The sequence below is a fragment of the Echinococcus granulosus genome (genome assembly GCF_000524195.1).
Source record: "Echinococcus granulosus chromosome Unknown EG_S00027, whole genome shotgun sequence".
NCBI classification, from domain to species: domain Eukaryota; kingdom Metazoa; phylum Platyhelminthes; class Cestoda; order Cyclophyllidea; family Taeniidae; genus Echinococcus; species Echinococcus granulosus.
Window position 1 is genome coordinate 233772 of NW_020170407.1, and position 22419 is coordinate 256190.

The following is a 22419-nucleotide window of genomic DNA, read 5'->3' on the forward strand; positions in this document are numbered from 1 at the left end:
ATCCATCCATCCATCCATCCATCCATCCATCCATCCATCCATCCATCCATCCATCCATCCATCCATCCATCCATCCATCCATCCATCCATCCATCCATCCATCCATCCATCCATCCATCCATCCATCCATCCATCCATCCATCCATCCATCCATCCATCCATCCATCCATCCTGTATCCACCCAGCCATCCTTCCAATATCCATTTTTCTAGATCAGATATGCTCTCCTTCAAATTAGGTTGTTGTGGTGTAGATTATGCTGCTGTGGGAACAATTCTCATCAAAACAGCATTTCAAATTAAAACCCGAAATTAAAAGTTTATTTGATCTAAAACAAAGCAAAGAATGACCAATAGGGAGGGTGAGGTAACATCCCCTCATCTTCACTACCATCAACAACGCGTATTGAATAATGGAGGACTGTTTGCTTATCACAACAAATGAGGGAATAAAGGCGGAGAAGGAGGTGGCGGTGAAGGGGATGAGAGCGGCGAGATTGAAATGGAAAGGGCAATAATTGCGCATCGTTGGATGAAGAGAGTTTGGGGGGGGGGGGTGTAGGTGGAAGAGAAGGACCGACGACTAGCTTGCCTTCATGAATGGACACAGAAATCGTAGAAGATCAAAATGAGGCACAAAAAGTCTAGGAGATTATCAACAGAGAGGACGGAGAATCGCGTGTTATAAAGGAAGGTCTTTGATTTCTTCTCCCTTTTTGTTGTTTACTATAAAGGGTGGTGGGTGGAGGAGGATAGGGGTTGATCTCGGTAAATAAAACAATAACGGCGACTCCTCTTCAAAGCTAGTAGATTTTTGGCAAGGAATAGTTGAAAATAAAATATTTTAATATAAGGGAAAGTTGTCCTAACAGCCACGTTATAGAATGCGATAATTACAACGCCTACTAGGAGCAAATATATCCTCTCTCCACTGGAAACAGTCGCTGTATGTATAATGAGCCGGTTCAAACCAGACCGCATTTTCATGAGGCAACGAAAGTGACGAATAACAAATTTATAGTCACTTAAGCTACTACCCAGAGGACAGGGTATGCTAAACGTTCTGTGGAAGGTGTGGGGTGGGGGGAATGAAGCAGGTTTTCACAAAAAAGGTCAAAGATGAAAATATGGCAACTCTTATGAAGGCGAGGAAGGTGAACAAAGGAGGAGAAAACCGATGAAATTTCGCCTCCTCTTGGTGGTTCCAGTGATGGTGATGATGATAACTTAGTGGAAGAGATTCTACCATTTAACTTGGCAACGGATTCATGTTTTTGTCTACCACCTCCTGACAACTCGTCTCACACATGATCTCTGCGTGGAGCAGCAGTAACATCCACATCGCTGGATGTTCCGAGAGGCTATCCGCCTAGAGACGGGGTTAGGGACGGAGGTAAGGATGATTTGCACGGCAATACTGTCATTACCGCAGGCGCTGTCTTCATCCATGCAGACTTACCATCGGGGGAGGCAGATGATTTTGAGGTACGAAATGCGTCGGAAATATTCCGAGAGGCAAAATACAGTAAAGATGCTCTGTCAAGGAAAAGCCACTGCAGCGTGGACATCTTGAAAATGTGCATTTCTGCACCTAGAAGGAGAAGTTGACACGGTGGAGGCTTTGGAGGTGACCACAAATCTACTGCAACATCAGGCGAAATCTAAGTCAGAGTGCTTGGAAGGCATGTCCGAGGTTACCATCTCGCTTATCTCACTCTTTCAGAACCATTTCTGAAGAATGATTGCAAGCTCCTATGGGAAAGGAACAACCTTCCATCATAAGTTGGATATTGTGGACAGCACAAAATTGCCTTCGTTGACGGGTTTGAAACTGATTACGGAGTGGACTTTGAACATCCAATTAGCTACAGATATGACCACAAAGCTTGTGGCCGAAATGGTGGCCAACTAAGAGTTCAAGATTGTGCAGTTGTTACGGCAAAGAAGATCAATAATTTGGAATAATCTTGTCCCACCTAATAAAAGCTGTACAAGAATAGGTGAGATTAAATTTATTTGCTTTTTTTTCTTTTTAACTTCAACTTCATTTTATGGGAATGAGGCGTCATTTACATAAGGGTGAATTTTAAATTACATATTAATCAGGAATTGATGTGAATAATTAATGAGGAGCCTGGCTGCGCATTTACACGCCTGTACATGGCGATAGCGTTTCTTCCTCTCGCTCTGTCTCCCTCCGTCTTAGTGGGTGGTGTCTCTTTTCACTGTCACTTGAGCGCTTCAATGTCAGTCCAAATCAAAGAAATTTCAACTTTAGCGAGGCCCATTAGTGATGTATAACCAAAAAGGTATTGAAGCTCCCCCCACTTTCGTTACTCATCCCCATTTGTTGTGTTTTGCAAGGAGGCAGGCACAGAGTGGATGGAACTCAGAGATAGGTTGAGAAGTACTTAAAAATGAAAAAAAAGGATTGTCAAGGCGATTGACATTTGAGGTGATCTCGTTGCAGGGCTATATTTAGCCAGATCACAAAGATGACAAAATTGTGGATCAAACATCTCTTCTTTCAAAAACAATCCACTTATTATAGTCGTTCCGGCCTTATGGACGGTTTTGTGATAATTGGCACGGGAAGACGATACTTGAGGGTTGACCCAGATGTCGACAATGGCGGCAGAGGCAAGCGAACCCACCTAATTCTTCGATGTCATAGAAGGAAGGAATCGGTTGTGGATAGTTGGGTCTACAAAGAATCCCTACTGAAGGGTCATCGAGACAATCACTCCAACCTCGTATTCCGTAAAGAGACACTTTGCAACTCAGGCTAGAGGGACACAGCTTCCGTTGAGGTCCTAACCAAAATAATCCAAAGAAACAGTGACGTCTTTATGGTGGAGATCCGTATGACTGTTGGAGACATATTTCAAGTCTCTCCACACGCGATTTTGGTCAATCAAGGGAATCGGAGGAGAATGTGAGCTTTGGAGTGCTTTAAAATATTTGAAAGAAGGCGTGAGAAAAGGGTAATCATTCAAAAAACGGAGTTAGGAACGTTTTCTGAGGCTGAGGATATCCTTTGTAGGTGGCTGATGCTGTGGAGACCCACCGGAGAAGTGATTAGACACACTGCACATCAGGCGGATCACAAGTATCGGAACACTGCCTTCTGGACCGTGAAGAGTGATGGAACGAGGGCAGGAAAGAAACGAGTCAAATGACAAGGAAGGCTTATTAGAGAAGTTCAAAACTTTATTTCTATTCCAGGTATTAGGCCGACTTTCAAAGGCAAGGGAATGCATTGCGGAGCCCGATTTAAACGCTTCTCAAGTTCAACTTCTCAGTATAACTTGTTAGCAGAAGAGGCTCAACAAAATCAGCAAGTTAAGGTGGCATTTTTGTTTTGATGCGAAATAACTTTATGAGCTCGATTCCTACCTTTGGATTGAGATGGCCAACACTAAAGAATGATCACAAAAGGCGTTGAAGTGACAAATGACAAGTCAGTCCACCCGCTACTACTATAACCTCCTGTCGGCTCAATTCCTGTCCAGACCAGCCTAGTCCAGACGACCCCGATACAGCTAGCAGCCATGGCAGTAATGACAGACATGGTGTGGGCGTTGTGATTAATAAGGTGGCCCGGCAACCGAGCCATAAAACCTTAACCTGTGGACAGCACGCCACGGCGATGAGAAATTCCTCCAGACAGCAGTGAAACATTTAGCTGACAAGTCAAACACGTGCAAAGACGGCCCAAAACACACCTGCCTGTCCAACAGTCTGCGCTGTGAACATTCAGGCAGCGCATGCAACACCTACAAGACCCCAATCGCATAACCACCTAGCGTGAGATGAAACTGCACAAGAATCAGGCGATGAAGGTAAAACAACCTTCCACAAGTATCCATAGATGTAAAAATTCATTTCACGTACACCGGATGCCAACATCAATGATGGGATGAGGCTGTCAGGCTGCCCTGAGATGGTTTATCCACGCTGGCAGAATAGAAAAAAACCAACTCGATATAAGCGTGTAAATGTGGTAACCGAGAAATATGTTGAAAGGTAAATGCACCTTCCTTCACTTCATTGGCATTTGAAGCTCTCCTGGATGAAAGACACCTTCGTCAGAAAGTAACACAATACATCACCCGCCTCTCAATAGGCAACAGGAAAAAAACTATAACAAATAAATAAGGAATTTCTTCTTGCTAAATTAATACTTTTTCCTTTTTTTACAAAATGAAAAGCCGCACACAAGTTCCTCCCATAACGAACAAGAGAATAGGAGTAGCAGTAATAGTTCAAACCGAAATGCACAAAAATGAGAACTTGCACGCATCAATCAGTCAAGAAGGTCAAAGTCAAATTCTAGGAGAAGACCAGGTGCTGTCAATGGATCTTCTGCACACTGTATCACCAATTTGGAGTCAGAGGTACTGTCAAAAAACCATGAGCAGGAGATATTATGGACAAGACCATCTAGAAGAGGGATCAACGCAGAGTCCAATCCATTCACGTAACCTGGATCGGAAATAAGGGGACCAGGAGAGGAGCTGGCTTCCCCCTCCGCATTACTGACTACTTTCCACCAATTCGAGTTCTTTGGGGAGGGAATAAGGCTTTTAGTACGTCTGTGGCCGCTTCCAGGGCTAGAATTGCTGCCAATAAAAAAATTGAAAGTATTTGGAGGTTGAAGTAGAATTCGAAGGGAGATTGATCGGTGATTTGCCTTTCGAAGTTGTCTGGAGTATGGAAAGAGCGCCTGAAATGAGATGAATAATTCAGTGAAAGAATCCGATAAGCCTAGACCCAAATTAAATCGTACATCCTTTTTCCTCAATTTTAAATCTGATAAAACCGACGATGAAAAGATATGACACATTGAAATCACATTAGATTTTTCGAGTTTAAGACCAATAAATAGCTTAAAAGCCTCTACCGAGATTGTGGGATCAAAAATATCGGCAAATCATATCGTCTCTTCCCCACTTTTTTTTCACAAAACTTTAGGAATCAATTAGGCAATGCCTATTCACGAACCAGAGATAGTTGCCAAACTTAGGATCTACGGATTTCCTTTTACCACAGCGTACGCGATCCATAAGTGGAGGGTCGAATGCTTTCACGGTCGTTTGACTCTCCAATCCGGCATGATGCCGTTTCCTGGGTTGGATGCGTTCGCGAATGACATTGAGTGGGTCACCAAACAGACTGTGCAAATTCGTACCAGACCAAAAAAGCTTAATAGCCTGGGGCATAAAGAGGATAGAGGTGTTTACTACAACAAATGGGATTTACGTGGGGCCAAATTAGAAATTTAGTGTAACCAGAACCCAAAAAATACTTTTTGAATAGAAAACGAGCACACTGACACCAAAACATAGTTCTCATCACTAAGCTGGGCTGTCCAGGACGCAAAGTTTGATCATCTTCAATACTCCGATTTGAGAGTTGACAAAAGGTCGCAGAGGGGACCTTATCGTCACCCTGAGCGGCCCATGGCGATGGGGATGCAAGAGAGCCTCAGCAGTGCCAAGAGAAACCGAAACCGATAGCTCTGACGAACAAATTATCAGATTGATAGGAACAACACAGCCAAATTTGAGTTCATAAATAGTCTACCGCAATCCAAGTATTTTTTTAAGATAAGGTACTCACTGCCAAAATCTTGGGGAAAAATGCACTACAACGACTCGAACAATCCAACTGCAACACGAATCGATGCAACTACACATATCATAAAACACTCGCGTCACGCATTTGTGACGGCAAGAGGAGGGAAGAAACTTTGGATGTCGGATAAATGTGACACCAGTAACAGACACATCCGATAATATAAACACTGAAAGAATTACACATTTCTGTCAACACCGCACCACACCGCTTGAGGGAGGTTTCAACACAGCTGCAAATAGACCTGCATTGACCTAGAAACATCGGGAGTTGGATAAAAGGGAACCTTGAGCATTTCCTTCTTACTCCTGCTATCCATGTAGCCAAAAGGGGAAGGTTATAAAGATAACAGAGTTTGTTAAAAAAATTAAACAATTCAGGTAGTCGTAAAACAAAGATCGCTGAAAGAAGTGACCTGTCAGGAGCGTTTAAGTCAAACCGTGACTTTTAATCCACTTTTATAAGCAGTTAAAAGGAGAGGCAAATATTGCCGTGGTAACAGTGAACACTGCAAACTGGTTTACAGTCATTGACAACTTCCAGGACTTAGTTCACCCATAAATGATAGCACTACAGCTTTCCGCATCGATGACGAGGTGGGGTGGGATGAGGCAGTTTGTCGTAGAATGTTTCAGCCGCAATGACAAATTTCTTTACGACAAAGGACTTTGCAGGTATTAATCATACACAGGGGTGGGTGTATGAATAATAGGCACGGAGGACTGCGTTGAAATAATGACGGAAACATTTTCCACGCCTTAAAATGGGTTCCCTGCATACCTGTAAAAGCCCAACACTTCCAGACTTTAGATGAACATTTACCGACACCTGATGGTCAAGTCAGTGCATAAATGCGAAACATTAGATGTTATCAGAGATAGTGTTCAGGCATTTATGACAACTTTAAAAAGTGGAACGGATTCTTTAATTTATCACGCAGTTCTCAAAAGCATCTACCCTTAATTGGCGATGTTAAATAGCATCTTGAACATCCACAGCACATTGATGCGTGAGGAAAGAAGGCTTGGATTATGCTTGGAAAAAGATTTGCGAGATAAAGTACACAAGGATAAAACTGAAAGAAGAACATGTGACTTCTATCAAGGGTGTGAGATGAAGTTGTCCATGGAGTGCTATTTTGGATAAACAATTCGCGATACTTTTTGATCAAGGCTGGACATTAGTACCTCAGCCTACAAAAAGCATTCCATTGATAAAACTGGAGAGCTAAGACAAGGATTTAGTAGAAAAATGTTCAAATAATTGCTAATTTGTTACCCAAAATCGCTTATCCATAGCTGATTCATAAAATCTATTCTCAGTATGTATTGATCATAACAAGGCTTCGATGCATGGGTTTAAAAATAAACAAATAAAATTGAAAATGCTTTCTTTACTTCATTGATAAATCTATTTCAATGGGTCAGGAAGTAGTTAACACCAAATAGAGGATGGCAGATCACCTAGCCATTTTAGATGACAACGTCCCGACCGCCGACCCCCCAGGAAAAAACGAAAGGAAAAGCGAAAATAACAGCACCACACCAGCGATGACCATTTGTCAATTTGTCAAGAAACGCATAAATAATTTGACAGCCCAACGCAAACACATGCATGTTAATCTGTCCGCCCGTTAATTGATGCGGCGACGGTGAGGCGCGAGTGTGACGAGGTGAGGGAGTGAGTTTGGGTGCTCGAGCGTTTCGCAGGATTGTTGACAGGGCGTTGGAATAAATTAAAGTGACGCCATTCCTGTTATTGTCATTCCTCCCTTTTGGTTATGTCAATAAAGGAGAAAACAAGAGAAGGACGTCATACCGCAGGACTTATTTTTAGCGCATATTTACACAACGGATGTGATCAAACAAACCACCACTCGAGGGGCGAGTAGCTGGAAGTTGAGGCCTTTGGACTTTCTAGGAGGGAAAAGTATACTTTCCTTCTCCATATGTGTGTGTGTGTGCTCAGCCAGTATCTGGAAAGCACCTTCCGCATGGAAAAATTTGGCAGGACAAGACAATCGCTTTCACTTTGGCAGACTGCTGTGGTGCTGACGGTGAGTTGGGAATAGAACCACGGAGACCAAGGTCCTCACCATCGTAGAGACGTAATTAGGACCGTCTTTGGTGTGCAGATGGGTATCTCCCAAAATAAGAAGGGGGCTACCCAGCATGTGGAAGTTTGACATCAAGGAGCCAGCGTCACAGCAAGAAGGTCTCGCCCTTTTATTCCACAGGTTCTGATAGAACTTCTTAGATTATATTCTCCGTCAGCTTCCACCTCTTCTCCCCATGCTGAAGTGCAAATTGAGGTTCTAAGTACTCAAATTTCCCTCATCTTTGAGCTTCCACATCTACCTTCTCCTCATCGGTACGGCCGACATAAAAACTTCAACTGGGGCGTCAGAATGAGCAGTCTAGAAGATGAGTAAATTTGTGGACAGTTCAATATCAGCTCGAGCGTCCACCAAAATGACCCCGAAAAGTTCAAGCCGCTTACGCCTTGAGGCACTGCAGATTGCCGCCAGTGAAAGCTATCTCACAATAGACGACCCGAATCACACGAATAGGCACAAGAGATACCCATTTCTCTGACGTGGTCAATCAAACTCACCCAGAGGTGATTGGCATCTCCCCACTCAGTTTATTACCACCTGTCATCGACACACATGCAATAAAAAATAATAAAGACACAGTAAATGTCGACCCTCACCATTTCATTGCATTTGAGAGGAATGAGTAAAAGCAGTCTCAATCTCTCTCCCTCCTTATTTTTCCACCAAGCTCAGAAAGGTTCACAGTTTTGTTTGGAATTAAATTAATTAACGAGAACCTTGTGTTTATTTGTATTTGGCGGTATATTTAATGCTGCTGCCACTGCCTCTGCAATTGAGGCTGCAGCAGAAGCAGCAACGCTGGATGCTCCTACTTTTTTTGCCAAAATCTAAAACTTTCACTTAATTAATTAAATTAAAATAGATTTAAGTAGCGCAAGATGTGCATTCGCCTAATTAAAACAATCCACAATCGCTCCACACACACACACACAAGCAAACTCGAATTCGGTTGATTTAAACTGGGGGATTTTGAAAAACTCACCCCCCCCTCCCCACATAATGCACATCAGGTCTGGAGCACAAAGATTATGGGTCTTCAGAAGAGACGCCGTTCTCATTGTTACTGCCTACCTGCTCTCTTGATTAAGTCAACAAAAGATAAAACACGTCGCATGGCAGGGCCTTCTTGGTTCCTTTTTCGATCTTATCAAGTAAACTTAACCTCATTGTTCCCCTTGTAATCCAACGAGTGGAGATTTACAATTGGGAAGAAACGTATGCGAGGAAGGTTCAAGATGAATAAAGCCTGCCGTTTTCCATGCTTACAATTTCTCTCCATGTGTGAATGTTCGTGTTCAATTAGTACCTGGAAAGCACCGCCCACATGGAAAGAGTTGTCAGAACAGGAGAGTCCGCTTCACTTCGGTATCGATGTTGGTATCCAGTAGACGTAAGGCAGACGAAAGTGTTGAGTTCATCGTTTTCACAGACAGACGTGGCCATCTCTCGAGCACGCATGTCACACAACAGACGTTCCACGCGATGGCTGCGTTATCACAGAGGCGAATGATTACTATAGTGTAGATGGTAAGCAAGTAACAAAACCACCACTATTAAGGCCATCACTGACACACTGGTGGAAGTCTTCGAAATATTTCCAATTCCAGGTTTCTACAACCTGGAAACGCAAAAACCTTCAGGAATCGTAAATGAAAGTCTACGGATAAATGGATCAGCTCAATGGAAAAAACCGGATCTGCGAGCACCCTCAAGAGAAGGATCCAATCATGCTGATGGATAGAGGCATGAGGAAGCACGAGCAATGCATGGTGACCAAAGCAACAGGGACATTTCAATGATGAAAGATAGACTTCATTAAGACATCGCTGAAATGATATTGCAGAAGTCAAAATTGTCTCAAAACACTAAAGAGATATACAACTTTTAACGATGCTAATTTCGATTCTTTCACCATCGTCACTGCTTTCTTCGTCTCCGCCGTTATCATGCATGGGAACCCAGAGTCATATCTGTTACGGTCGTATCATTTACTCAGAGTTCGAGAGCTCACGTCTTCAGAGCGTATCATGCTTGACGTCAACTACATTAAAGAGAATCAGAGACAAATCCTCCTTGGGAACTCTGCTGAGTTTTCAAAAAGAGGCATTTTTTTCCAACAATCCACCTATGATCATAGGTTTTTCTTGGACCCAGCACATGAGAAGCACTTTATGTCGAATACATCGGAGTCCTTTCTTTCAAAAGTTCTGATAACTTTTAATCTTCTGAAAGAGTATTCTAAATCGTAGCTTAAAACGGAAGATGCCGAAAAGGAGGTTATTGGTGGCATCAATAATGGCCTTTCAAATTTTAACATACCATTGATAACCCCAAGCGATCCCCTCATTGCTCCATTTCACGCTTCCAAGGCATGTACCATTCCATCTCAACGAGGTCATACTTACTTTTCAATTGTCGAAGGTAGAACAAAGGGTACAACTCAGATCTCCTTACCTCAATAAAGCTCGGCGTGTAAGGACTTTTTCATTTACTTAGAGAACATTTATAAACTTATCAATCAGTCGAAAGAAAGTGTTGTTCCTTCAAGGCAACGGAGGATCTCATAGCGCACCTCTGTTTGGAAAAGGAGAGGGGAGGGATGAAGAGAGATATTACCTTCAATCGATGATTGACACCTTTACTTGGCACTAGACAATCTCAAAATCACATGCTAAATGGAATAGACAGTTGAAAAATAAAACTGAAATGCTAGAAACAGATGTAGGTGGAGATAAGTTTTGTTTTTTTTTGGCTTCCAGAGTCAAAAAGTGCAACAATATAGATCGTTTGTCTCGTTGAGAAGGAATTGTGTATTCTAGGAGGCCCTCAAAAGCTACTAACACATCTATTATCGCGTGAAAAATCGGATACCATGGAGAGATAGGGAAAAAGAGAGTAAAACAAGGGAGAATCCTAACGCGACCTTCTGGAGTCTGGTTTGAGACACATTTTGGTCGGAATCATGTTTTCTTTCGTCTATAATGATTTCTGCCAAAGTGATGAATGAATTCTGCAGATCTGAGAACATTTTCACATGGAGGAAGTGACCGACACACCAAATCCCGTGCATCCGAACAAAGTAATTTCCTCACAGCACAATTTATTGAGCATTTCAGACAACTCCGTGTTGATTTGAGCATCGTCCTCAGTTATCTACCGACACACCTGCCAATAAGTGAATGGGGAGGATGTATGAATAAAATAATTTGGCATTCAACTGCATATGTGAAATCTGCTTTCTTGGTAGCTTCTATGATCCCTTGCCAAAGTGCTTCGTCACCTAGGCTATACATGATTGAAAGCTGCTCTTGACGCGTTAGTCATCAAGTAGCGGCGCCAATTTCCCCATTGTTTTCCACCTTTGGATCACTCATCAGCAGAATCAAAGTTTACAATTCAAATCACTTGTAGTTGGTGTGTTTGGCAACCCCACAGGAAGCCAAATGAGGTTCTACAGCTTCAAAGCAGAGCTAAACTCTGTGAGCTGGACAATTCCGAATAACATATATGTAGAGTTCAAGCAACATTTGATGATAGGAGGATCGAAGGTATAGAAGTGGCACAGAGCACAAGGTAGGCAGGCTACCACGCCGATGGACAGATACGTATGAATTTTACAAGCCTCCACAATTTACAAGAAGTCATCCAAAAGGGACAGGTTGCGTGTCTATTGCAAAAGCACAATGTCCAGTTTGACAGCATCGGATCTAAAGAACTCTGCAAATTATTCCACGGCGTGCCTCTAGCCTCAGCTTTAGGACAGCCATGAAGGGTAAATGTCAGGGCAAGATCGACAAATTCTAAAATTGCTTTAGGTCCCAGAAGACCGTCCACCCGTCCGTCCTCTCAACAGAAGTGATAATTATGGGTAAGCGAGGAGAGGATGGCAATTATTGACGGTCATTAAACTAATTAATTGGAGTTAATTAAAGGAATTAATCATTCCCAATAGGGGGACTGTCTCGTGAGTGCCTCCAAATCATTTGGCTTATTGCAATGCTAATGGTGGTAGTGGTGTCTGCACTGTGGCCGTTTTATTTTCGCTAATTAACTCAATTCATTAGGGAAAAAGGAACATATCTGTTCTAATTGTGCCTCTCAAAAAGGTACTAGCTCTCCAGTCCCAACGATTTCAGGAGTCGTCACTTCTTGGCCGCCTTTCTGCACCTATAAAGCTACACTCTAAAATAGCAAAGGTCTTGATATCCTTCAGTGCGTGTAGGTCCCTGGCGGCAGAGAGATACCGGGTATCACAAAAGGGGGCTTATCAAAGCCACATCCAAATGCAGCGATACCAAATCTGGTACATGAATATACAGTATCTCCCCACGTTCTCCATCAACTTTCAGTGACAAAGATGCGAGGTTAAGAGAGACTCACATTTACGGATGTAGCGGCAACCGCGTTGAAGACCGCAAAAAGGTCCAACACTTCACCCGATCTATTGTCTACCGCGTAAACCGGACGGGAAGCCAGGTTGTGAAGCCGTGTCCAGGCAATACGAGGACCAACATCCACAACCACATCGTCATTTCCATCATCCGATAACCCCTGACGCATCAACCAGTGTCGCAATTGTTGCTCTCGTGGAATTACGAAGGTGCACCGTGGTTCCACTAATCGACCATCGACCCAGGAACACTAGAAGACAAGCGCGAGTTAAGTAGAGAGAACCTACGTGAAGGGATGTAAAGTGAATTAGAGCGGGCTCATCAATCCAATTCACTGTGATGATCCCTCCGTTAAAGGATGAAGTTGTTGAAAGACCCTGAGCGGTTTCGATACGAAGTTGAAGAGGAGAGGCGTTACGCATATGGGTGAGGAGGGCTTTAAACTGTTCGGTGGTGAGCCGTGCGACACAACCGTCTTCTACCACGGAGAGACTTGAGTTACAGCCTCCGACACCTTCTATTAGAACGAAGGAGGCCCCCACCACCTGAAGTGTAGTTATATAAAAAGTAGACAAATAATACCGCTACTATTGCCATTTATGTAGAAATATGAGCTCAAACAGTATAAGCTTTTATGGGGGAAAGGGGGGATTGTTCTTGCTTCTAGAGCAAATTAAAAGCCTCTATAACTTTGTGTAGTATCGTAAACATCTCTTCGCAACCGTGGTGGCAGCAAATTTGATGTCCGAGATGCTGTGCATACGTCACGCCAATATGGTTGGATTCGGACTTTTCTATTCACTAAGGGGTGATTCTGCACAAAACACATTTACCTTCACCCGAAGCACCCAGGCCAAATGCAAAATTACAGGAAGTCTTTAAAAGCACACAACTCCACTTCGGCATTTTGATAGTTACTTCTGAACTGTTAAGAAAGCAGATAAGCAATAAAAATGGGATGGGACAACCGAATTGTACTAGTCTGCATCAAACTGCCCCATGTGATTCAGGCCCTTAGAGTGAGTGGAAAGTCACTTTACTGCACTACACATGAAAGGCTAAATAAGTATTTACAAAGACAGTAATAAAATAAAGGCATGAGCCATTAAATGGATGAACCACACACACCAGTGCATACAGTAAAAAAGGATGTTAATAAAGTTGAAGAATGAGAAAAAAAGACAATCAATAGGTAGACGCATCATAACTAAGTAAAATCCACGATAATTTCATGATTCACATCGCTATGGAGTGCCACATCACATTGGCTAAATAAAAGAGATTACACGTGATAAAGGGCAAATTATCCAAATCACAAATCCTGGTTATTTCAAACCGCGCATATCAGTTGCTCACCGTTTTGCTAGGATCTGCAGAATCATGAGGCGTGAGTTCAGTGGTTAGCCCAGCAGCAGAATCACTGACAGCGAGGTGGCAGTCAGCGGTCGGACAGAAATTGCCGGTAAGGCCGAAAAGTAGGCTTTCCTCGTGCCCAACGGATCGCAGTGCGCGCCGAACGTGTTCGTGCGCGGAACGGCGCAACTGAAAGACAGGAAAAAAGCTTACTTAGGAATGGCACCTAGTCGACCGGTACATCTGACTTTCTGTACTACTTTCTGATGGGTATGATCGAAAACGCCTTCAGTAGTAACTCCAGCGCTGTATCGGTGGCAACACAGTAGCCTATGATCGAAATCATACACTACTCACTAAGAATAATACCGCTTGCGACCATGCTTTAAGAAAGGCTTACATCTCAACGGGTTGGTTGATTGAACCGGTGAAAGATCGTAAAATAGATGGATAAGACGTGATGAGATCCGCTGCTAACACCATTAGTAATCTAGAGACATCAAACCCCGATTTTTTACAAGTACCGGGATAGCATTTCACTAAGAAAGAAGGTCTCCAGGAAATGAGTTTATCCTGCATTTTTGTTTTGGGGCAAATTTGACAAGAGCTACGTTGATACCACGAGCACCTCACTCAAGCCTCGCCACTCCGACCCAACCTATTTTCTCAGTAACTAATCCTCAAACCCGAACCTAACCACTTTTTCTGATAAAATTAGACTTTTAACCTACTTTTTTGCAAGGAAAAATTAGCGAAAGGTCAACGAAGAGCAGAAAAAAACGGATGAAAGCCGAGTAGAAGGAAAACAATACCGCCTACTCAATGGGATTTCAGTAAAAAAGTGTTCAAACTCACCAGCAATTGGAGTCGTAGTTCTCCCCTTCCACCCAGACCCGAAACGAGGATGTTCAACTCAGGCACGTGGAAACAACACACAGCACCACTACCACTACCTCCATCACATAGAGAAAGCACACTACTGGCAGCAGCATCATTGTTGGAGAAAGCTGGTGATCGATCGCGGTCGGAGATGAGAGGAAAGGCGTCGTTACAGGCCCGACTCAAGGTGAGAAGGAGCCGCAGGGGATGCCGAGTGGCCCATGTAACCTCGTTGGGGTGACGAAGGATGAGAGCTATGAGAAAAGGAGGGGTGGGGAGGAGGCAAAGGAGATCTGTGAGGCTCTCGGCATGTGGTGGACTGGCATGGACGTAAAGGAAATCACAGCACGCGCCATCGAACCATGTTGAAGATGACAATTGCTGCTGTCTCTGTTGTTGGCCAGTAAATGGATTGGGAAGCAGGAGACAGAAGCCCTCGTCAAGAGGAGGGACGAAGGCGGTGTTATTAGTAGTAGTGGGTCTCATGGGAGCTAAAATAAAGGTGGTATGAGGGATGCAGAGTAGGAAGTACCGGATATCCACATGTAATGAGTGAAACAAGGATTGAGTGATCAGTCACTCACTTCGAAAATCCGAACACCAAGGGGAAAACGCGAGATCGTAGAGGAGAAAATACTGCACCAGTGCATCAATTGGTGGAATTGTTTCACCCTCTCGTTGTCGAAGTAGAAGACAGACTTCTTCTTGCCCTACAGTGTAGAGACCGTGAGAAATGAAACTCCAGATGTCACCACTGACAATGCTGACGAGAACGTGAAGATTCCGGGTCACGGCAAAGGTAACCATGCCTCCATCGGTGGCTAGAAGATCTCTCACACGATCGTCTGAAGGCTGAGATTCGAGAACTAGCTCTAAATGGGAATGGAACGTATTGTAACAGAACGAAGCTATACATACATAGCTAAGTCCAGCGTCACACATACGTAACGCGTGTTTGTCGGTTTATGGCAGCTACTAGTCGTACTGCATTGTACCCCAAACAGAATGGATGAATCGTTACCATACTAGAGCAGAGAAATACTTGGATTATAATGACCAGTTTTTTTTCGGGAAATCCCAAATGCCAAAGCTTCAAACATGTGTTAGCCAGATCTAATGGATTTCAGTCACTATCACGGTGGTATGGCGTTTTACCCTCTTGTGAATTACTACGAGAGGATTTCAGGGCAGAAAAAGTTACGATTCCGCCAGCATTTGAAAGAACGCTATCGTGACAGGTAGCAAATCTGTTCCAACACCACCACAACTCCCAGTCAGTGCACAGTTCCTGTCTGGGCCAGTCCGTTCCAGTCCAGACAACTTCAATCGAGGTGGTAACCAAAGTGCTAGTGATTAACACGGCCCATATACAACACGGTACATGTAGTGGTTATCAAAGTCTCCTGTCAAATAAGCCGTAAAACCCCAAATGGCATATGTGTACTCGGAGGGAAGCTTTTGAGCACTACACATCACGACGATGGGACGCTCATCCACACAGCAGACATTTGGCTGACAGGCCAAAGAAGTCCAAAGACGGTCCCAAATGCATGCATTCATCTGCCCACCCGCCTGTCTGTCTGCCATTAACGACCCCGGCAGTGTTAGCTTCATTGTCAGTTCCCATATCACCAGCCATCCGGTGATGTTAACATTCAGGGAGTGCATACAACACCAACAGAATTCTGGTCGCATAACCACCCGACGTGTGAAAGTAATAAACGCAAAAAAAGCTTCACAAGAATTTGTGATTGCGAAAAGTTGGCATACGCATGCTGGGTACCAGCAGACACCAGTTGAACGTACGGAATAAATGCATTAGCAAGGAAGTATGTGAAGATTAAATGCAGTTTCCACTTTTTCACCTCATACGCAATCTTTTCTTGGTTAGAATTCGAAATGCCATTTTGATTTAACCATTTTCCACAGAGAGGTGTTAATTTAGTCTTCAGAGATGACTCATGGAGCCACAGTTACTTTCCAGTTCGACAGCGTACCAGGAGTGGTTGCAATAACCAAGGGTGGCCAAGAGGACTTCGATGACGCTGATGGAATGAGGCAGTCGTCCTTCAGCCTGCTGACAACGAGTGATGGAGGCAAGGGACGTCTTTGGGGAATGGTTTGGGGTGCGACTGACTCCGCCTCGGCGAGCGATTCTAGTGGTGGAACTTGGGTCTGGGATGCAGACATTGCAGCGGGGGCTTCAAGGTAGAAAGAAAGGGAATCGCCATCTTGAATGGAGCAAATCCACCCAATTACTTACAGCTTATAATGTTGATTTAGGTGTTTAAAGCCGATCCATCAAAATGATGGGTTGTTGGCGGAGCAAACGCAACTTATAAAAGTAATTTAAGTGGTTTTCGCAGGACCATCAAAGTTATGAAGCATGCTATTCGATGGAACACGAACTCAGAGTATTAAACAAAATAAACAATCAAGTAAGAGTAACCTTAGGGGCCGATTTCCGAGATAAGTGCCGTTAGAACCGTTTTAGTAGTAGAGATGATTTACCGCGGTAGAGTTGAAATAACTAAGAAATTGATGAGGGACCAGCATTCCATTATGAGCCCGGTATTGTGGAGGGAAGGGATGTGAGTGTGTATGTGCGATCAAGGCACAAATTCACCGCTGTCGGTGCGTGTGCACAGTAAGGGTAGAAAGTTCACGCCCTTGTAGTCAGCATCAATGAGACATTCTGGCATTACAGGCACAGAGCACTGTACAAGTCCAGCGAAGACTGAAGGAAATTCTACAGTTGATTCACGGATACTGGTGAAGCTGCGTATTGGGAGTGTTGGATATACCAATCCTCAATCGACTAGTTTGGTAATACTTTTGTGTCAGACAGGCGCCTAAACAATTGCTAACAGAGACGCACACACACGAGCGCATAGGCATTGATTTACAACACAATCTGCTGTCGTGAGGATGCTTTCAACTGTCATTCACAATTCCCCGCGGTTACGCCATTCAAGCCAAAACAGCCGACATAAAAGGCTAGACACCCACCAAACATACAAAGAAGCCACCACAAGCTCAAAGGTCTATATCAGGTGACCAAAAAATGGTATTTCATTAATTGTGCATGCCTTATTAAATACAGATATGGATCGGTCTACTGGCGCAGCGCTCCTTATTCTCCTCTCCCTCTCTCAACTGATTCACACCTACTTTGGACCATCATCTTACGTTTTAGCAGAATAGATTAACTCGGCTTCAAAGCTGCAGGAGTTTCTTGTGTAGCAAAAAAAGGGCGGTTGCTTTGCTTGTAGCCTACCACGGACAAAACCATTCACCATGAATTTCTTGCTGAAGGCTAGACTGTGCAATCACACTCGAAACAGAATAGACGGTCAGCAAACAAAAGAGACCAAACCGGATGTGGAAAGAAAATTAAATCTCAGAAATCATTCTTATCGAATAGAAAATCTGTCAAAATGAACTATTTGAAGTAGGAGATAGAGTAAGGCTCAAGTTTGACAAAAACTTCCAAACCCGCTAGCAAACATTTCAAGAGAACGAAGAAAATACTTAAAGCGCTCACTACAGGGATTAAATAGTAAAATCAACTACTACAGCCCAGCCTTTTTGCGGCCCTAACATATAAGATTCACTGTCATTTCAAAAAACCGAGAAAAAAGTATTTCTCTTCAGACTAGGAAAATCCCACCTCAACAGTTTTAAGCTCAACTGATGCCGGACTCATTTTAACTAATCAACGCGAGGAGAGGTTGTAATACAAGGCCAACAAACGTAAACAGCCTGTTTGGCCTTACACGACTCCACGGTGATGGTAGGAGGTGAACAAGCCTGAGCAGGTGGGCTCCCGAACATTTGGTGGAAGCACTGAATACACACTCGATGAAGACGAGCTTTGTTGCTACCGTCACTGGTGGCAATCGAACCAGAAACTAGTCGAAGAAGGCTGCCCTCGGGGGAGGAGTAGGCGGAGGAATGTGAGAAGGAGGGAGGGAGGGGGACTCGATGGGGCGTGCAAGTGGCACAGAGTAGGCGACCACAAGTGCGACAGTGATGACGCCGTCGCATCATCGTAAAACGCGAGTTGCAAGCCACGCACACCGTCGAGCTGGTGTCAGCAGCCCATTCGGGGGGGTTGAGAGAGGGGGGAATCGATTGGGGCCGTACTGATGATGATGTCGACGGTAACGACGGCGACGTCCGGTGTCTCTCGTTTGATACGGCTATTGCGCTCTCGTCTCCGTTTTCATCTAAGGGCAAGTCACAAAGACCAAATAATTTTCCTCCATTCGACTTGACCTCCTGATTCGTACGACTTATAAGGCTTTTAGGGATAAATCACATTTGAAAAGTGAATCAGGTGCTACTGAATAACTACTTCTTCCTTTTTTGTATGAAAGACAATAATCCAGGAGGGGAGTGGGGTACCACTGAAATGACGACAGTGATGTCGGAAGGATAAAAACAAAGTACGGCTGCACGAGATGACATATGACATGTGCTCGCTATAGAGCATTACCAAACCAGGCGAAAATTGACAAGTAAATCCTAACAAGTATGACGATTGTTGCGAAATTGAATGTCCTCGGGCTCCTGTTTTGCGAGTGGCCTTACTACACAGATGGCGGAAGAGCACAGAGAATGATCAAGCGAGTTGGGCCTTGATGAGGTGCGCGAGTGAAAGCTTACTTATTACCTAATGCGCAGATGCTACTAGACGCGTAAATCACCCCAAATTCGCGAGTTGACATACGCGGAAGGGCGCCAGGCACCTCCACAGTCGTGCCAACGGTCGAAGTGCTGCTTTGAACGACTGACGACAAATAGAGTGCAGTATTTTGAGGATCTACCGGTGCTCTAGGCGGCTCCCCGAGACTTTCCATTGTGAATGGGAAGAGGTTATGGAAAAAGCCTAAAAAAGAAAACCAACTAATAACAAGTTCTGGAATCCTTCATCAAAAACGATTTTACCTAAGTCAGTTTACAACTTCTGAATGAAAATGGAGATGACTAAGTGTCTATGATTTGAGAAGCGACGTTTTGAGGCAATTTAGAAAGCAGCAAGACTTAAAGTGGTCACCAGTTCAGGAAAACCTGCAACACATAAAAGCCAGATATTCATTGCCAAATAAAATGTGGAAAGCATTTAGGCCAAGCCAGCACCTTTTCTCCCTTCTGCTACATTTGTTCCCTTATCGAATCATTTAGCCAACACTTCGGCGCCTTAAAGATGGAAAATTTTGTTCGCGTGGCTCAACCGGCCGCGACCAGTCAGCTACGCCTCGTCATTAGTGATGTTACTCTGGACAGGAGCACTACCTCCCTGAAATCGCAAATATTCGTAAATTACTTTTCGGGGAGATTTGTCCATACTTTGTGCAATTTTTTTACGCAGCAGATAGCTTTTCACCTGAAATCGGACAGTAGTCCTACCCGTCGGCTAAGTTTTTAGAGAAATTAATGCAATGCTGTAGGGTGTCGAGACGTTTACATTACCTAAGGTATGTGTTGACGATGCCATCACCACACCGTATTATCTGAAGGCCTTCGTTCGTAAAAGACTTCAGAATTGGCCTCCTTCGTATGTCCACATTAGCCATCATCTGAATCGAACTGACTCAAGAGATTTGCGCTAGCTAGGATACCCTCAAGATACATCACTGCATATAATGCTACCACCGTGGTCGTAAATGCAAGTTCTGCCACTAAGCTAATGCAGGTGGCTCAAAGCACTAACGATATGAAGAAAGAAGTGGCAGAAGAAATTGGCGAATACATTCATATCAAAATATGTGCGAATGAGTCGCAGCAAGATTTGAAGAGATGACTGTTCCATGAAAGTGGAATGCTATAGAACACCGGATTCTCAAGGATGGCTTCATTGCAATTATAAACTCTTTGATTAACTTAAATCTATCAAAGTAGGCGCGATGTCACAATTTTTCAACCAGTAAAAAAAATCAAACCAATTTGCAAACACTGGACTGAATATATGGATTTACGAGGTCATATGTTCACAGTGCGCTGTGGTATAGTTCTTTTTTATTAATAAATCTTATACTTTATGCATGTTCATACCTATCTCCCTTTTCTGGATTGTAAAAAATTGCTACAATTATGATAACGAGCCGTGTTGAGAACCGAGGTCCAGGCGCTTACACTTAAGCCTAGGCATTCATTTTACTTAACCATAGGGTACTATAACAACCAACTCATATACAGTCTCTTCCGTTTCCGCAAATTGCCCTCAGAGCCCCTTTTTCAGTTATTATGATCGTGGCGCTCTGTAACCGCCACATCAAAATAACCACTTTCGAACTTGATAGTACACTGGGGGAGAAATTGACCCCACGCTGAAAACACACGGACGAAGGTAAAATCGTGTTCCAGATGCACACTCTCGGCTCGGAGTGAGAGAACGCTGTACCTCCATGACTGGTTCAGTTTAAGTACAAAGTTAGCAGTCATTACTTTCCACTCTGCGTGCCAAGTGATCGAATCGCCTGGTAAGTAGTCATATGATATGACTAGACACTGATAATTGCTACCACATTTCCCAACATTAGCACTAATAACAGAAGCACAAAAACGCGCCAACTCTTTGAGTCTGTACGATATGTTTCTCGACAATCTGATTCATACAACGCTAACCGGTTTCCACATGTAACATAAACTGGAGAATGAGCCAAAAAAGTTGGATGAAGCTACAATAACAATAAAAATAATTAGTACTCCACAATCTTAGCAGCGATCGAAAAGTTTGGTAAAGCACCCACAACATTTAAACGAAAAAGTGAAACCGATTTCTCACCACATCGCCTTATGGCATCCTAATCATTCCACAATTGTATCTGCTTGTATGACCTAGGTTAGCTGATAAACTTACAACGAGTAGGATTTTTACAAACACGAATGAACGCTCAGGTTGTATCAACTAATACAAAGAAGGCCGAAACGTTAATCAGCATAGTGAAATTAAAAACGGAAAAAAGGATAGCAAGTACCTTCATTGACGTTTACGACTTCAGCAGGAGGCGAACTATCACAAACCGTCTCCGAGACGGTTCCCTGGACGATTTCGGTTTCAGTTCCAGAAATCCGAAGATCTTTCGGGACTGAACTTCTAGGGCAATGTGAAGACTCCTTCGGTTGATTCATAGAAGAGTTCGGATCGATTGAAAGGATATGGGAAAAGGTAGCATCTTCGAGGGTAAAAGTCCGCCGTTCAAGGTCGACTGAGGTGCCAAGTTCTGCAGTGTTAGAATCTTCAACAGGGATATTTAGGTTCATTAGATTCGCGTGAGAGTACTCCTTGGGTTGTGGTGCTATTTTGCGATTAGCAGATCTAGATTTCTTAAAAGGAGCCTCACATTTCCCCGTGGGTTCAACTGGAATTTTTTGACCCAACGAACCCAGTTTTCTTGAAATTACTTTGATAGAATTTGGTTCATCTAATGGTTTGGAATGGACGAAGTTAACATCGATGAGAGAATAATTACCGTCAGCATTTGGTTTTGCTTGGTTGACAGTAACGCATTGCTTAACGGATCTTTTAGAGGCTAAAAAGAGTTAAAAACAAATCAGATAACTGTTTTTCATGGAGGTTAAAGAGGAAAAAAAAGGAAGGACAGGGAACTAAACACATGGGAAAGCAAAACAGGTCAAAGGGTTTATTAAACTATGAGACAGTTAGTACCTAGTAGACGAAGTCTTGCGCAAAATAAAATGGTGAATAGCAATAGCTAAGTAACAACCGCTACTCAGTTTTGGAATCCAGAAATAAGATAAATTTACAAGAGAAAACTTGCACAATCGGTTGAAGTGGGAACAGATATTTCCAAGAACACAGGCAACTTGATTAATTTAGAATAGACCGATAACCTGATTCCAGTTTTTGGAAATCATCAAGCAGCTTATCGAGATCCACGAGACGACTCATCGGACAAGGCCGATCCAGGCTCTCTAAGCATCCAACTTCGACAACCCGAATGAGGCGCACTTTTTTAAAGCGGAAAGGCCCACCTGATGCTGTAAGATAAATTGACCGTCATAACGAGTAACATTT

General features: G+C 43.5%; 1 protein-coding gene across 1 annotated transcript; it reads right to left on the reverse strand. All coding sequences in view use genetic code 11, as the record gives it.

Moving 5' to 3' along the window:
- Positions 1–4305: 4305 nt before the first annotated feature.
- EGR_04359 (Lateral signaling target protein) lies at positions 4306–22293 on the reverse strand (the record flags this gene model as incomplete). Its single annotated transcript, XM_024493608.1, has 12 exons — positions 4306–4725; positions 5057–5212; positions 12133–12393; positions 12431–12688; positions 13500–13685; positions 14352–14866; positions 14960–15247; positions 16373–16576; positions 18152–18604; positions 19108–19266; positions 21359–21913; positions 22236–22293. The coding sequence occupies 12 exons, from the start codon at positions 22291–22293 to the stop codon at positions 4306–4308; spliced, it is 3513 nt and encodes a 1170-aa protein (XP_024351929.1).
- Between the last annotated feature and the right edge of the window lie 126 nt (positions 22294–22419).